The following is an 18,350-nucleotide window of genomic DNA, read 5'->3' as shown; positions in this document are numbered from 1 at the left end:
CCCAATTTAATCACTACCTTAAATTGGACGACTTCAATCTCCCAAAATTATAATTTTTATACTGTATAATTACAATAAAAGTACAAAAATTATATTTTTCTTCTCGCTTTTTCTCTTCTTAACTTTCCAATACTTATGACATTCCTTTCATGTAATATTATTTAACATTGATTATATAATTTCTTAATTACATACTAAATACCAAAATCATGTTGTTTTACAATTACATGTTTCAATTAATATATCTTTTCATTTTACAACACTCTTTACATGTGCTTCTACTTTTGAACATCCTGAATATACTCGCAACTCTTGCCACGGCGTGTTCGCTCGCGTATTCAGCCCAAGCAGTTCTTATCTTGCGAGTTCTTAGTAATTCGCATTAACCTTCACAACAGCATAGGGTACTGTATATACAAAGTTCTATCCCTCTCTTTCTTGCTTCACTGCGATAGCTTAGTCTCAACACATGTTATCACCACTATACTCCTTCAATGTTTACATGCTTAACTGTTCACGTCACTCTGTATTAACAATATTTCCATTCATCCTCAATACGTACAATATGTGATTCCACCCTGTCATATACTGTAATGTATCACTTGTACATCTTAAATTTACTATAATGGAGGACAAAGGTTACTTTAAAACTGCAAGCATAATACAACGCCATGAAGTACGAATCATATCGGGAAAGTCATATTTGCTTAGTTAAACAAAAAAAAAATTGCCGGTCACGGTAGCCGAGCGGTCTAAAACATGCACTAACTTCGCTCGTTCGTAAGCCGGGATCGTGGGTTCGAATCCCACTCAGCGCATGGATATTTCGTGTTTATGTGCGTATGTGCTTTTTTCTTAGTTTGTGTACAGGTACAGGTCTTGCGACGAGCTGATCACCGCCCAAGGAGTCCTACCGAATGTCTAAGATATGGTAAACCGAAGTGAAACGGAGAGTTTCATGGAGGTAGGCCAAGACCCAAATTGGTGCTGTAGCGTCAAAGGAAAAAAAAATGCCAATCCGAAGGTTAATTTCCATGCTTGCAGGAGCCCCGCGTTATTCATTAATGCATCATATTTTAGACCCAATATTATTCTCGGGCCTACCCCTAGGCCTGCGAAGTTATCTTGTCTCTTCATGTTTTCCGACCAAAATTGTGTATCCACACTTCCAGTCACACGCGTGTACACACCCGGTCGGCTCATCCTCGTTGGTCTGACCAGCCCTACATACCGAGCGCTTTTACTCAGGCAATAACACTTCTAGAAAATATACGGAAGGCCTTCGGTTCGTATCTCACCCGGGACAAGGACTATCCTATGGCTTTTGTGTAGTTTTCCTCACTCCCCCAAGGGGAATCTGAGAACGGGACCTCGAAACAGGTTACTACCTCTTCCTTTCAAATTATTCTTAATTTATTGTTAATTTATAACCACAGAATTCGACGCTATATAGTGTGAGCTATTAACGGCCTTAGTTAATTAAACCATAAATAAACAAGACTGTGCAAACTTAATACAAACATCCCTATCTCACTGAAATATAACTTCACGAAGATGACAGTTTGCGGTGTTGACGGGGAGAATAGGTTTAAAATTTTGTAAGCTTCTACAACTATTTCTACCTACATAAAAGACAATTCAAAATATCCTTTTTCAAAAACCTGGTATAAAATAGAACAAAATCAAAAATTAAAATGTTAAAGTCTTCTGATTAAAGAGTGCAAAATTGTAGAAGAAACAAACGATAAATATTGGGTTAAAAATTGATAGTAAACGTGGCGTAGGAGTACGCGGTAGCGTAGTTGGTTGAGGCACTATACTACAACGTCTCGGATTCGAGTCCCGATGAGGTGGATTTTTACAATTTACCTAATCCTTCCAGTCGAAATATGGCCCTGGGGTCGACTCAGACTACAGAAATGATTACCAGGAATCTTCCTGGGGGTAAAGGCGGCCGGTGGGACACTTAACCTTTCACAACCCTGTGGGCCTCCACTGCCTGTTACAGGCATAGTTTTAAAACGGGGACTTTCCCTGTTATGAACGGTGCATTCTAGACCTTGGCGAAATACGAGGTGCGTCATTATTTCCGTACAGGAATGTAGAAAACTGCAAAACTATCAGGAAATACAGGTTCAGACTGATTCCGGACCACCTCAAGCTCTACTAATAAAATTAAAAAGGTAAAAATGTCCCTGCGTTTAAATAAGTATGCAATATGCCACGAAGACGTATGGGAGAGTGGAGAAATGGTTTCACCATTCTTGACCTCCGTACTAGATTGAGGTAAGTGGTCAGCTTCAAGCCTCGGCCGCTTTACCTTCGGAACACATTGGATAGGAGGGTGGGTGGGCCTCAGAACCGGTCTGGACACTACAGAGAGGAGAAAAATCACTTGCTCTTATGTGCAATCGAACTCCGGTCATCCAGCCCGTAGCTTATAGTTATACCGACTAAGTCATCTCGGTTCATGTTAATTAAATTAAAACTAAACTAAACTCCGTAGTTTTAGTCTGCAAGCAAACTATACCGACCGAGAGACCGCCGCTTGTAGGCGAAGTTAGTGCCAACTTTAGCGGATAGAGGGTATCGCGTTGTCAGCCAACGAATCCCCACTGCCCTTAATTTCGGTTTTCTAGACCGGAGCCGCTGTTTCCTTGAAATAGCTCCTCAATTATCCTCACGAGGCTGAGTGGACCCCGTTCCAGACCCACTATTTCTCAGAAAATCTGGTAGCGCCGGAAATCGAACCCGGGCCTCTGGATCTGTAGCCAGAACTCTAACCACTAGACCACAGAGGCGGTCCATGTTAATTTTTAGACTTTTAAATTTCTGTTATTTTTTCAGTCACTGTAATGTAAATAGCGTATCTAGAAATACGCAACTAGGCCTAATTGTAACTCCAACACCCTGTGACTCACTCGAATCCATACAACATCCAGTCATGTCCAATCCGAACTCGGAATTTATTACGCTTTATCCCCATTCACAGGCGTTTGTCATTGAAAGCACATAAAGCCTAAAGCACAGTGCCAGCTCTCACACCCCACTCCACCCGCGATATTTCTCTGCTATTTCTGTAGAGTCCGATATGAAAAACGCTCTGCTCGTGTGAATGCTTGGAATGCACTGCTCCAGCATCCCTACACAACGAAGTAACAAAATGCAGTAAAACAAGAGCCAGAGGCCATTCGACTAATTTCAAAGGAGTTTCAATTAACAATATAGCATGTCGACATGTCAAACGATGGTGCTTTTCCTTCTTTTTTTCAACAAATCCATACCATGTCCACACATGAAAATTCACACAATCTTAATTAAATCCATGAAGTTGAGTCCATCTTGAGAATCCATCAATTTCTCAAGAATTTCACAAAAATTTTATGGAACCCGAAGGTTCATTACAGTCCGATGTCCTGAGATATTAGCCCTACGAACAACCCAAGCTGGAGGACAACCCCTTTTCGGCTGTACACGACTGCTTATTCAGTATATTCGCAGCTACCTCTATATCTGGAAGCCGTGCCCTGGTGACAAAGGACCCACTTAGCACGGACTTCACGTAGCCTTGCGGTGAAGAATGAAGTTCAGACAGTCCCTTTACACTGAAGCCATAGAAGCTTAGAGAGGAGTGGAGGTAACATTCCAAGCAATCACAAAAGGCAGCAGATGGAGGTATGGTCAGCATCATGCACCGGATGCTTCACGCTTTACTAATCAGAGAGTCTGTGTTGACTATGCTCCAAAAGGAAACTTCCTAATCCTACTGGGATTCAAATCCTTGTCCTCCATCCCGCAGTCAGTCGTTTCACTGATACGTGTGATTCTTATGGTATTCTAATATCATATTTGAGCGTCATGTGCTGTTATCAATAAATATACCGTCTCACACAACTCCGTATAAAGTCATTACAAATTAAATGCCATATCTTAACAATTACAGCTACTTGCTTTACCTTCATTAGGCTACAGTACGTGTTCTAACAAAGTCATTTCAGACTGCTAAGGTTACTAATAGTGGCCAATATACTGATCAGTTTCGTTAACTGACTTAAATTTAAAATTGCAGGCACTGATTCTTAATGCAAGTTCGTAAGTATGGTGCATCTGATCATGCACATGGCATTCCAACTTCAAAGGCTACATAAAATTGCACTCTTAAAACTTCAAGTGATAGATGGTGAGTCCTTTCGCGACAGCTGACTCTGGCGGAAGTCAGACCGACATCAATTTGAATAAAAAAACTAACACAGATACTGACTCCAAAAATATTCCACATAACACCAAAACCCTTAAAAGTGATAACCTAATATAAACTGATTAAGAAGAACGCCTTTTATAGGTCGTATAGAAAGTGAATGCTTTCATATTGTGGCATGCATACCCGTTTCTAGGCAACGACCGTGAAATAAACAGCTATACAATAGCCGTTGCTAAGTAATGGTTCTGCAAGGCAATGGCTGCAACAGACACGTAAGCAACAACAGAAGAGCTGTTGGAAACCGTGTTCTCTGTGTTGTCCGTGCCGAATCTATGAAACAAGGACCAGTTGCCATTAGAAAAGAGTCTTGAGACAGCAGTGAGAACAGTAGGAGGTTGGTGTGGGATGGTCGCCAGTCTGGGATTTAGTGGACTGGAGTTGGCTGGTGAGTAAGTGAGTGAGTTAGAGGACTGCTGCGGTTAAATCATTAAGCTGTTGCTGTTAGAAGCTGGTAGCTGAGGCACAAGGACAGTTCGGAAACCCAGAGGAAAAGGAACGTCCCCCGTTGGAAGCCGTTACCAGAAAACTGACAAAGACACAGCAGACTGACGTACTGTAGTGAACTGCAGAGCGTGTGAATTAGCGATAGCGCTATAGTTACTTATGGTTACGATATGTGAGTGTCCAATAAATCGAATTACCAATCCAAACCCCTTCTATAGTCACACTCTATCACGTGACAATATTTATGTCAGTTAATTTACTGTACCTTGTGTAAGACGGTTTGTTAAGATTTATTAATTAGTTCGCTTCAAGGCATCGTTGTCTAGGAAACTGACAGCAGAATTATTCATCAGCTTCGCAATTCTCTAGTCTCTGGGGCTGTGTTCTATTTCGAAACAGCGGTCCTCAACCCTACAACCAATACATAATTATCAACACTAGCGCACAGGGATTGCAACTGTAATTCAACCGCATGTCCAGGATAGCGCTGTGGGTTTGTGGGTGACGAAGCGCTCGCAGTGCTGAGACGGTAATACAAACATCCGCGAAACAATTAATTTTAAGATTGACTGTGTATACAGAGCAATCTAGTTCTCTTGTAACATCTTCTGTACACAACTGGTTCCAGGGTACAGCAGGGAGAAGTGCAAATAACTGAGTGCAGAATCAACTTCAGTGTCTTTTTACTGACAGATTCTTTGGGGAAAATTGCATTCCTGTCTGTCGGTCCAGGCTGTCTTACTTACCGAACCCCTGGGAATATCCAAATGAACAAAAATGTTTGATTTGAAAGGTCAGATGCTGGCTTCTTTCAATGTGAACGTTATACCACAAGCCTAATTCGATGGTGCTTAAGACGGAGTACCTTGGGGCATATGACGGCTACTTTATCTGCTGTGAAATGTCATAGGAACATAGTTTAAATATGTCGGATTTAAGGTTCCTCCGAAACGTCGATTGGCTTAACATGGTGTTATATCAGAGAAGGTAAAACTCAGATTTGAAATAGTTTATCCATTTGAGAATCTCTTGTTACTTCGTCCTCTTTACCCTGCTCTTTCTCTTTTCCTTTTCCTTTTGCTCTATCTCCTCTTTCATTCTTCTTTTATTCATTCATCTGACAGGTCGACTCCTCCTCTCTTCTTATCTCGTGTTCTGCCCTTCTTCTTTATCTGATTTTCTGCTGAGTCTTAATGCTCGTTTTTTCTTTCCTGTCTTATTGATCTCTTCTTCTCCAGCCTCCTCCTCGTCTTCTTTCATTCTTATTTATTCTCCTTCTCAGTCTCGTCTATTTCCTTCTCTTCTGCTTCCTCTTCCTTCGAATCATATCTTTGACCATCGTCATTTTCTTTTTGTTGTTCTCCTCCGTCAAAATTGGCCCACATAATTGTGAAAACTAGATATGAAGGGGATATAGAGCCTTTGTGATAATTCCAGGTAATCTATTTTTTATTTTATGAACTTATGTTATACACGTAATTTGAGTGCATCTTATAAATATGAGATTAAAATTGTTTTATAATAGCTCGGATGCCTACCTAGGATATTTATGCCTATATGACCATAATTTTATAGTGTGGCGTATAGATTTTGCTAAGCGGTGACTCTGTAAACATCGATCGTTTCTGAGCAACGGTTAGGTAAACACGTTCCCGTTGCTAGGCAGCAGATACAACAACAGTTGTACTACAACAATGGAAAGGAGATCTCTCTACGTGGTCCGTGGCGAAATGTTATAAGCAAGGGGCAAAGTCAGTTGAGAGTGAGTTCTGCATTGGAGACTGTAAAGAGATGACCTCGGCGAGTGAAGCTGAAGAAACTTCATTATTAGAAGCCGTTTCCAGGGAAAGGCTGGTGAAGAAAAAGCAGGCTGGAAAAGGCTTAGCAGGTGTTGTCGTAATGTGTGGATTGTGGAGATTACCAGTGGCGCTGCAATTACTTGTACTTATGAGTAGTGTTCATAAGTGGTCAAAAGATCCATTCGCTGAACGAAACCCCGTCTATACTCACTCATTCATGTGACAATATATACATTAGCATACATTTTTCTTGTGGTATCATGTCCACGTGAGTGTTACACCATTACTGCTCTTGAACGAGTCGATAAATGTTCATGAAAACTTGCATGAACATCAAGTCACTTGAGGCCACTCACTAACACAACATTTAGTTTGGATACGGTCCGTTATCTTTAATACGTTTGATACAAATCTACAAAACATTTCAGAAAAAGACTGTACTCCTCCTTCAGTTGATTGGTTAATAAATAACGGCTGATTGCCTTTCATTTCTATGTTTCCTATATTAGTGCTAGTAATCGGAATATAACCCGAAACCCTTACAGTACTGTTCTACGTTAATTACTGCGCCATGCCCGTTCCAGCTTAATGACAAGCCATTTGTCTGTAGGCGGGAGAAACGCTGAAGCCCGAAACGTAATATATACTGCACATATCCCTCATGCTCGTCCATGGCCAACGTGGCTTCAGGGCAATGCTAACATTACCATTATATATAAGTTGATATAATATCGATATCTGACTCCAATGACATGAATCCTTCTAGAGAAGCCGCCAGTCGCTAAGCTACTCAAGAATTTCCCAATATTTTACGGAACCCAAAGGTTCATTACCGTATTCACAAGAGCCCTCCACTGATTCCTATCCTGAGCCAGGCTAATCCAGTCCCTTCCACCCCATCCCATTTCTCTAGGGGCCATTTTAATATTATTTTCTCACCTACGTCTAGGTTTTCATAGTGGTCTCTTTCCTTCCGACTTTCCCACCAATATCCTATATGCATCCTCTTCTCCGCTTGCGTGCTACGTGCCTTTGATCAATCTAATTATATTTTGGGACGAGTAGAAGTTATGAAGCTCCTCATTATTCAGTTGTCTCCAACCTCCTGTCATTTCATCCCTCTTCAGCCAAAATATCCTCCTCAACACCCTGTTCTCAAACACCCTCATTCTATGTTTCTCTCTTAACGTCAAAGACCAAGTTTCACGCTCACACAAAACTATAAGTGAAATTATAATTTTTATATTGTAATCGTTAATAGAAAACAAGATAAACAAAGATACAGGTAAAAAGGTAAAGCTATCCCTGTAACGGGCCGTGAAGGCCCATAGGATTGTGAGACGTCGAGGCTCCCACATTATGTAGACAGTCCTCTCACAGATAACGGTAAGGATGTCAGCCTTACGCTCCGGCCGCCCTTTACTCCCCCCACCCCCAAGGAAGGAAAGATACGAAACAGATGAAAAAATACGCGAAGATACTGGGTTCCTACGCTACATGAAAATGTGAAACCCCTGCCAATCACGTTCCGCTTTTCTATTGACCTAAACATTGACGGAGAGAAGGCGCGTCAATCAACATCAAAATATTTCATTTTCACCTGGTCATGTTGAAATGATCACTCACATTTTGACATTGACATTGTAATAAAACATAAAGGAATAACAAAATTCTTCGTCTGTACAGGAGGGATACGCCATCATTACAAACACACAAACTTGTCTACGACTGTCAGCCAAAATAAAAGCACATGAGAATCCTATTACATGCGCTGTTCAGTGGAAAACAGATGCAACTCCAAGCAGTGTTCTCATAGGTAAAGGTGAGGTTGTCCCTGTGCTCAACGAATTAAGCACTATGCCATGAAGACTATGGGGGAGTGGATGTATAGATACACATTTTCTTGACCTCGGCACTACTTGGAGGTGAGTGGTCAGCTGCACGCCCGGCCGCTTTACCCCCTGGGGAAGAAACCCCGGTTCCAATTCGATAGGAGATTGAGTGGACCCCAGAGCCGGTCTGGACGATTTGGAGAAGAGAAAATTCTTGACAATACCGGGACTCGAACTCCGACCCCTCAGTCGTCCAGCCCGTAGCCAGTCGCTATACCGACTGCGCTATCCCGGCTCCTGTGTTCCCTAAGATACATTACTAAAAATCGAAGACCCCACTGTAACGCTGTGCAATCCGTTGAAAATCAATCGACGTTTCGGAGAAACACGTCGCCTCCACTTGCAGGGTTGAAGAATAAGCCACGCAACACATAAGCATGAAGTAGGGAGCATTCAGATCTCTTTCAACAGACTACACGGCGTCATAATCACCGCTGTGAGAGCGTCGAATCAGACGACGCAATGATTTCTGGGCATTTAAATTGCTCAGTAATGAAGTCACTTATTCCTCTTCTTCTGCTTTGACGGATTCAGCTGTCTGGCCCGCTCCCATTCAGAATCAATTCTTAAATTATGTATCTTACAGACTCCTTGGACTGGGGATCAGGCCGTCGTAAGGCCGCTACTTACACACAGAACAACACAAAGATAGAGTAAACGCATACAGACATCCTTGCCTCAAATGGGATTCCAGCCCGCGATCCCAGTGTTTGAGAGGTAGAAGACATTTCGTGCTTTAGACAGCGCGGCCACTGTGATCGACTTACCATAACTACAAATAATTATAATATTCATATAATCTACACGATCCACAAACCGCTGTAGGACAGACTATATCTATTACCTCGGAACACATGTGGAACTAAGCGATCGTGTCTCAAGTGCCAGTGGCATTGGCCTATGAAAACTACGGAACACTGAGAAAATTCTCGTCCAAAACAGCCAAGATCTTAATCCGCAATCTGCAGAACCATACGACCGCGACCTTAAATTTCTTCTTATTCTTCTTAGTCTCCAACTTCATGGGTGTCTTCGTTTCTCTGTGTTGCCCAGGGCAGAAGCCATGCAAGGTACTGATTCTCCATTAAAGGAGCGCTAAGGCGGCTGAGGGATAGGAATTCGATTCCCAGCAGAGACAAGGAATTCTTCGCATCTCCACAACGTCCAGACCTACGTTGAGGCGCACACAGCCTCTTATCCGGTGGGTGCCGGAGGCTCTTTCCTTGGGTATAAAGCGGCCGAGACGTGAATCTGACAACTCACCTGTCTAGTACCGAGGAAAAGAATGGCAGAACTGTATCCCCACTCCCCAAAACGTCTTCATGACACTAATAACATTACTGAAGCTCGGGGATAACTTTCCCTGTACAGTCCGGAGAAGGAAGAAACAAACTGACGATATTGCAAAAGTGCAGAGATACTGACCCGGAATTGGTTTCAACCCAGTGGCACGTGAACCACATTGGGCACTAACAGGGGCAAGATTCGCTACGTTCCGAATACAGAAATATCCGTTATCAGGAAAAATACATATTACTAAAAGAAACAAACTCCGTGGTTTTAGTCCGCAAGCGAACTATACCGACCGAGCAACCGCCCCTTGTCGGCGAAGTTAGTGCCAAATTTAGCGGATAGAGGATGTCACTCGGTCAGCGCAACGAATCCCCACGGCCGTTAATTTCGGTTTTCTAGACCGGAGCTGCTATTTCCTTGAAATGTCTTCTCAATTATCCTCACGAGGCTGAATTAACCCCGTTCCAGACCCACTGCTTCTCAGAACATCTGGTAGAGCCGGGAATCGAACCCGGTACCCCTGGTTCTGTAGCCAGGAACTCTGACCACTAGATCACAGAGGCTGTCAAATACATATTACTCTCGTCGTATAAATGGACAATACAAGTCACGCTGCCCACACGCGTAAAAAAGTCTTTTAAGAAATGCAGAAATGGAGAAAATATGGCTTCAACAGACCGAAAAATAATTATGGGTCATAAACTTAGTACATTAAGATGACAAATATCTAGCGGGTCTGCCTGGAACCCTTGTTACTATTTACAGGTATGGCAGACTGTTCCAACCGAAGACCGTTAAATGAAATACCCTGGACATCCTCTGCCTACAGAAGGAATAGCTCAGGGGATCTCCTGAAACAGGTTACGTCCACACTACATCGATATATCTTGCAATTCACTTTCACAGCATAATTAAATTTCCATAAGGGTACTAGTGTACTAGAATGGAAGTATAATTAGAATGATGAAGTCAAGTAGTATGAGATGAGTAGGCAATGTAGTATGAATGGTGGCGAAGCGGAATTCATATAGGATATTGGTCGGAAAGCCAGAAAGAAAGAGACCACTAGGAAGACGAAGATGTAGGTGGTGGACAATAGTAAAACGAATCTTAGAGAGACAGGATGAGATGGTATGTATTGGATTGAATTGGCTCAAGATATAGACCAGAGGAGGGCTCTTGTGAACACGGTAATGAACCTCCGGGTTCCATAAAATGTTGGGAATTTCTTGAGTAGCTGCACAATTGGCGGCTTCTTAAGAAGGCCCCAGCTCCGTGATTGAGTGAATGAGTCCTAGAATTGATAGGAATATGAAGTATGAAGGGAAAACTTCAATTTGGGGAAAAGCTGAAAAATTGACATTACTATTTAATTAAGTAAACGATTTTTTTTGGACATCATTTCAGAGTAGACAAACGCTTTAGCTGCCTTCAGGACATACATATGTATAGAGTGTACTACCACAGTCAATAAGTTCGTGGAATGACCGCAAATGACTGCAGTTAAATGCAAGTGGCAGAAATCGAAAATGTGGCATTTTGAACAACGGGGAAACATCAAGTTCTGCCAAAACCTAGGCAAATCCCCTAGCGAAACATTTGGCGTAGGAAGAATTGGCCGTTGCTACACGACAACGCCCCTGCACATCGCTCTGTTCTTGTCCAAGAGGAATTGGAAAGGCAACAGGTCACCGTTTTGCCACACCCTCCATACTCACCTGATCTCGCACCATGTGATTTCTTTCTCTTCCAACGCTTGAGAGCAAAGCTATGTGGTCGTAGATTTCAGTCGACATAGGAAGTCGTCAATGCCTCAAGAGACCCCGTACGGGAATTTCCTGCCAGTATGTTCCAGCAATGTTTTCGACAGCTATATCAGCATTGGCAGACTTGCATAGCGGCCAATGGGAACTATTTTGAGGGCCGATGTGGATCTGCGTAAGTGTATCTGAATACCTTGTAATATGATGCGATAAAACCACATTCCACGAACTTAATGACTGTACTACATATGTTAGTTAGCCTTGTCACCATGAGGGACAAAATAACGGAATATTATAAAATAATTGTGGTTTCATGTCCTTTTATTTTAGCGCAAATATTTTATGAATGTATGAATAAATCGACATATATTTCTTGCAGTTCACTCATTATCAGGTGCCTGTTAAGAAGTTAATGTGTCCTGTCAGTATCTATTTTGTTTCCAAAATTTACTGAAGATACATGCATAAGATTATCCTACCTTAAGCCAACGGGCAGTTTGACGAAACTTTAACATGGTTGAAGTCATATTTGGGAAATAGAAGGCAAAGAGTGGAATTGTATACTAATGGGAATGAAAAAATGTTGTTCAGGATGGGAGATTGTTGAATATGGAGTGCCGCCGCAGGGCTCGATTTTGGGTCCCTTGCTGTTTCTTTTATATATCAATGACCTGTCATCAGCATTAAATACTGATAATAAGTTATTGTTGTATGCAGACAATACAAGCATATTAGTATCAGGCACTGATCTTGATGTAATCCAAGTAAGGTCTAACATTTTGTTGAATTCTTTAAGCCATTGGTTTGCATGTAATGGCCTGTCTCTAAATCTGAAAAAAAAAAACTAAAAGTGTTAAAATTTGATACAATTAATCGAGATAATATGTCTATACATTTAAAGTTTAATGATGAGATATTGCATGAGGAAACCCACGTTAAATTCTTGGGCACTGAAATTGATAAGACCCTGAATTGGAAGTCACAGATTGAACTGATGCTGTCTAGACTGGGCAAGGCATGCTTTGCAGTAAGAAACCTGAAATTGTATAGCAATATTGAAACACTAAGGATCATTTACCACGCATACTTTCATTCAATTATGATATATGGGATAGTATTTTGGGGAAACTCGGAGGCTAAGAAGATTTTCTTTTACAAAAGAAGGCCGTCAGGATAATGATGGGAATGAAACCCAGAGAATCATGTAGAACAGTTTTTAAAAAATTAAAAATTCTGACATTGGCCTCTCAATATATTTTATCTTTAATGATACTAATGATAAACAATTTGGGGCATTATACTTTTAATCATACAGTTCATGGTAAATCAACAAGACAAGTTAGAAACCTACATGTTCCTCGGTTACATCTAACAAAGAGGCAAAAAGGGGTCTATTGCATGAGTGTAAAAGTTTTTAATAGTTTGCCTGATTTTTTAATTGAGTTAGTACATAATAAAAAACAGTTTATTGGGAAACTAGAGGATGTATTGCTTCAAAACCCTTCTTATACTGTTGAGGAATTCTTGCTTTTCTGTCAAGACCTACAGCTAAGGAAAAGATGTGTCTGACAGTGCACACTTCACTAAACACTATGTCCTTGGCTGTGCTTATATATACTTGCTGCAATTTGTATTGCCTTTTAACTACTGTATGTGTTTTTGACAAGTATGGATTATATATGCTAGTGATTTCATTTGTGAATGTATAAGTGTCCAATATTTTGTTTGCTTGTTGACATGTTTTATATTCGGTGCCAGTGGCACATTAATGAATATTTTAAAGAAACGCAAATGTATATGTATGTATGTACAGTGAAGACATCTGTGCAGTTTTGTATATACTCCTCTTCAGGAACACAGGATAAATAAGTTAATTATATTATTTGTTTGTAGTTTATTTAACAATATTGTCAGTAACTCAGACCATATAACATTCAATCATCAGGAGACAGTAATGGTGAACTGGAAAAAATGTGAAAAGAAGTGGTACTATCCTGGCAGGACCAGGCGTGGATGTACCACTGAGCAGCCACTTAGAGCCTCAAATTACCATTCAGATTACAACTTTTACCATTTGTTGGGGATACTGCATAATGCAGTGGTACACTGAACTGGCGCACATAAAAATCACGGGAATGCTCCAGAACTGAACTATCAACTGATGAATTCTCATATGTATAATTCTCTGTGGTCTAGTGGCCAGAATTCCTTACTACAGAACTAGAGGTATGGGTTCGATTCCTGGTGCTACCAGATTGTCTGAGAGGTAGTGGGTCTGGAACGGGGTCCACTCAGGATAATTGAGGAGCTACTTGAATGGAAAAGTAGTGGCTCTGGTCTAGAAAACCGAAATTAATGGCTGTGGGGATTCGTTGCGCTGACCACGCAACACACTCTATCCGCTGGTTGGCACTGATTCTGCTGGAGATGTTAGTATTCTATAAACCAATCTGAGCAGTATGAACTTTGTGCAGTGAGATCTTCATAACCTTCATTCTTTTCATTACCTGCTGTTAAAAGTGCCAAGTGAACAGCTGATGAGGTAGAGTTGAAACTAGCATCTCTCAGTGCAGTGTCTTCAGACATCTTTAAGCTATACCCTGTTTTAAGAAGTCTATATATGTGCACACACACACACATGCATAAAATTAAGATTAACAACCTAGGGACCTTGAAAAATATTCACTTCCATGATCATGTCTGATGATTTCCTTTGCAGATTTTGTACTCTGTATGGCCTCTTTACTGGATTCTTCTTGGAGTATTCTCACATTTTCTCAGCTGTCACCATATGCCCCCCCAAAAATGAGAACATAATTAAAGTAAGGAAGAAACTGTTCACTTGGTAGATGTTTCACAAAACTGGTGCTTGAATCCATTTGAAAGAACACCAAGATGAGCAAAGGGACAAATAGGGACAAGGGAACTGTATCCATTTTTAATATCTGTAACTATTTACATTGAAGAGCAGTTTTGATCAGAAGAACATTTTAAAATTGTAGGAAAACCTGAGCAGTACATGTGCTTTCGGTACACCAGCGAGGTAAGTACCTAAGTACATAAAAAATCACAGACATCTTCCATATTAATAAAGCCATCTATAAAATGTACACTGTTAGGCTGAGCGCACACCAAGGACACTGGCAGATAGAAATGCATACAGCTGAGCCATTAGTACCTTTTGAGGTTGAAATTACTATTGCAAAATTGGAAAGGTATAAATCGCCAGGTAATGATCAATTTCTGGCAGAACTTATTCAAGCAGTAGGCTCAATATTATGTTCTAAGATCTGCAAGCTAATTAATTCTATATGGCATAAGGAAAAATTGTGTCTGTTATTGTACCACTTCACAAGAAGGGTGATAGAACTGACTGTAGAAATTACTGGGGGATATCACTGCTATCAACTTCATGCAAAATTTCATCCAATATTCTTGTCTCAATGTTAAGTCCATACATCGATGAAATTATTGGGGATCATCACTGTGGGTTTCAACGTAACAGATCAACTACTAATCACCTCTTTTGCACTCGTCAGAAAATGGGAATAGAATAAGAGTACATCAGCTATTCATGGACTTCAAGAAAGCATATGATTCAGTTAGGAGGGAAGTATTGTACAATATTCTCATAGTTAGAGATACCCTTGAAACTAGTTAGGCTGATTAAAATGTGTTTAAACGAAACATATTTTAAAGTCTGTATATGTAAATATTTGTCTGATAATTTCCCTATTCTGAATGATCTAAAACAAGATGGTTTATCACCACTCCTTCTCAACTTTGCTTTAGAATATGCCATTAGAAAGGTCCATGAAAACCAGGTGGGACTAAAATTAAATGGGACATCAGCTGTTGGTCTATGCTGATGATATGAATCTACTGGTTTTTGGACTGCTGTCCAAAAACACAAAAATTATAATATACAAAACTAAAATTTTGCCTATGGTTCTGCTGACACAGCTGTAAGAAAGTTTTTATCTTGTCTTCGAATTTGAGGTCCTCCAAGATCCACTAATGAAGAAAAGCTTTCAGTGCTCATTCTGTAAAGTGATTTGAACAGTTCTGTATGCTGATTAAATTCTTTGGAAACAATATAAACATCTGACTTTAAATTGTGAAAGAACGGGTGCACGCAATGTTTCCTTTTCTCCCGTTTTCTCATCTTACGCCGTCTGAACCACCACCATATCATTATAGGCACAATAATATTATCTGACATTGCAGAAGAGAAGTTTCCGAAATTGGCTGGTAAACACACCCACTTGAGATGTTTTGAGCAATTAGTCGAACGTAAGTTTCGTCTGTGTGCGCCTGTTAATGTGGAAACCAGTTGCCTGCTTGAAATCGGCGATATTTCTCGGAAATCGTGGTTGCGTTGCGGTTGCTACTTTCTTTGGTGTGCGCCCGGTCTAAGATCATGAAGGAAAAAGATTTAGTAGTAGGTGGCGCTAATCGATAATCGATTAATTATGTTCCCGCGAAAATGTTGAAAGTCGAGCCCGTTCCAAACAAATGATAGAAATGTTGTGAATACGTAAGAGCGAGATATGAATGCTAGAAAAAGACCAATGCGTTACGCCCATTCAGATGGCCACACGGACGTATGCTACACTAATAATGGAAAGTAAGTAAAAGATGAAAATACGGAATGGTCTGCAAGCACCTGAGGTAAGTAATTTATTGAGAGGACAACTGAGAGCAGACCCCCCCCCAGCCAGCCATTATACCGCTGGCGAATAATAAAGGAGCACAAGCTACAAATGATAGAAATCTTAAATCTGGCAGCTGTTTAAAATTACACTGTACTGTTATTACATAGGTACATTCTTACATGTGGAATAGACGGAGACGTGAGAATTTGGGCTGGCCTTGAAGATGATGATCCAGCTTCACATTGTGTGGGAGAACAAGCATTTGCAGTTGTCCATAAGGTGAGTACAGGAAAAATTATTACGATAATATATGGGAATTCTTCTAGATTGATTGACGAATTTGGGTTATGTTACAGTTTTGATGAAATCTGTGCAGTCGTGACTAATGAAAACTTACATTAATATTATGTAGTATTCTGATCACATACATCTCTTTTTCCAGAATGATCATTATTATGTTGGAACTGACAATAATAATGTACAAGCTTACACATTCCCTGAATCAGACAGAGATGGGATTATATCACGCTTCACTGCAGCTGTTACTCATATTGATATTAGTAGTGATGGCAAGACAATTGTTGCAGGGTCCAGGTATGCCTAATAGTGCTATTCTTTTCATAACTTGCTTCTTAACAGCACTAGCTAACCTGGAGAGACCTAGGACACATTTGGTAACATCTTTACAGTTATATGTGCTACTTTTGAACAAACTGCTAAACTGGCCTGTATTAGAGAACATGTAAGAAATGTGCGTGATATCATAAAATTTGAGGTTCTCATGGAAGTAAGTATTAAAATTATGACCTTCTGGAATGTGATGTTGTATAGTTTGGTACTTGGCTACCTTCACTCTGTGTAATTGAGTAGATAGATACGGTGACTGTACTTTGGTAGATAGATGCTGTGACACTGTGTAGTTTGGTAGGTAGGTAGGTACTGTGACACTGTGTAATTTGATAAATACAGGAAATCCAATGTATTCTTAGAATGGCCAGCTAAAAATTTGTTCGTGCCTATCTCCTGCTGGCAACTGAACGATTGCTTAGTTATCCAGTGCTTACTGTCTTATATCAGTAATGCTGCTTGTTTAGTATGTTTGAGGTACTTGCAAATGTAGTACACAGTGTTGTGAATTGTAGTGTTCAGAAATGAAATATATCAAACAGAAATTATTCATGTATGCTACCTCTGTACAGCATTCTTCATGGAGGAAATGTTTGTAGAAAGTAACATAGGAAGTATCCTGACACTATAGTGCACTGTAAAGCAGTGATTCACAATATCATAACAACATTATGTTTTATGGGACCAGTGCTTGGAAAAACAATATCTCAAAATGGTATGACTGAAGAAGACTTTGAAATTAGCAGGACTCAATTGGAAGCAAGCCTGAAGAAGCTGTTACATATTTTAGTTCTTCAGTGTAAGTTGGCAAAGTGTACAGCTCAGTAGAGTGCAAATTTGCTGAAGTTATGACCTTGTGGTGTGACGTCACAGGTGGAAAGCAACGCTGTAAAGTAGCTCCGAGTTTTGCGTTTATTTTCTATAATATTAATCAATTTGAATAATATCAGATTGCTCATCTTGATTGTCCTAGGTTTCTAGATTGTTTCTGCTATACATATGTTATAGCTTAGACACGTAATATTTAGAAACTTTTAACATTATAGTCTCTTAGCTTAGATAAACGGGTCCGCCATTTTGGATTCAAGGATATTTAACCTATACTGAAATCATAAACAAGAAGACTAACTGTGAATAAAGTGTAGTTTTCATATTGAAGATAAGTAAATCTAAATAACATAGTGAAGTGAATTTTAAGTGAAGAGAATAAAGTGAAAGGTGTAGGTCCTGAAGTGTTAATCTTATATTACATCTACGTGTTTGTGAGTGGCATTAAGTGAAATAGTTCTCGTGGATTAGCTTTATAGGGAATAAAACTGTAAAAAGGTAGTAAATAGTAATAGTATTAGTATATATTGTAAAGATGACCGGTAGCCTTCCGGGTAAATGTGAAGCTTGCCGTAGATGGGTAACAAACGGCATTATTTGTATTAACTGTGGCTGCTGCTTCCACATAAACTGTGCAAGCACCAGCCCCAATTTAGATGACAAAAGCGTGCCTTGGATCTGTATGTCATGTAAGTACCATAGGCATGCAAAGCATCAAGAGGAGAGAATCAGACTCCTCGAACATGAATTAAAGATAGCAAAAGAAGAAATTAGAAAGCTGAAAGCTG

General features: G+C 40.2%; 1 protein-coding gene across 1 annotated transcript in view; it reads left to right on the top strand.

Moving 5' to 3' along the window:
- The first annotated feature begins 15,913 nt into the window (after nucleotides 1–15,913).
- The window catches only part of LOC111863135 (WD repeat and HMG-box DNA-binding protein 1), a 22,111-nt gene continuing 19,674 nt past the window's right edge, over nucleotides 15,914–18,350 (top strand). The window contains exons 1-3 of the mRNA XM_023849176.2: nucleotides 15,914–16,079; nucleotides 16,275–16,386; nucleotides 16,550–16,701. Coding sequence (XP_023704944.1) covers nucleotides 16,003–16,079; nucleotides 16,275–16,386; nucleotides 16,550–16,701 — 341 coding nt within the window. The 5' untranslated portion in view covers nucleotides 15,914–16,002. The remainder of the gene's footprint in view (nucleotides 16,080–16,274; nucleotides 16,387–16,549; nucleotides 16,702–18,350) is intronic.

The sequence above is a fragment of the Cryptotermes secundus genome, unplaced genomic scaffold (genome assembly GCF_002891405.2).
Source record: "Cryptotermes secundus unplaced genomic scaffold, Csec_1.0 scaffold6, whole genome shotgun sequence".
Lineage (NCBI taxonomy): Eukaryota > Metazoa > Arthropoda > Insecta > Blattodea > Kalotermitidae > Cryptotermes > Cryptotermes secundus.
Note: the sequence above shows the minus strand (reverse complement) of the source record. Positions and strands in the feature narration are given on the sequence as shown.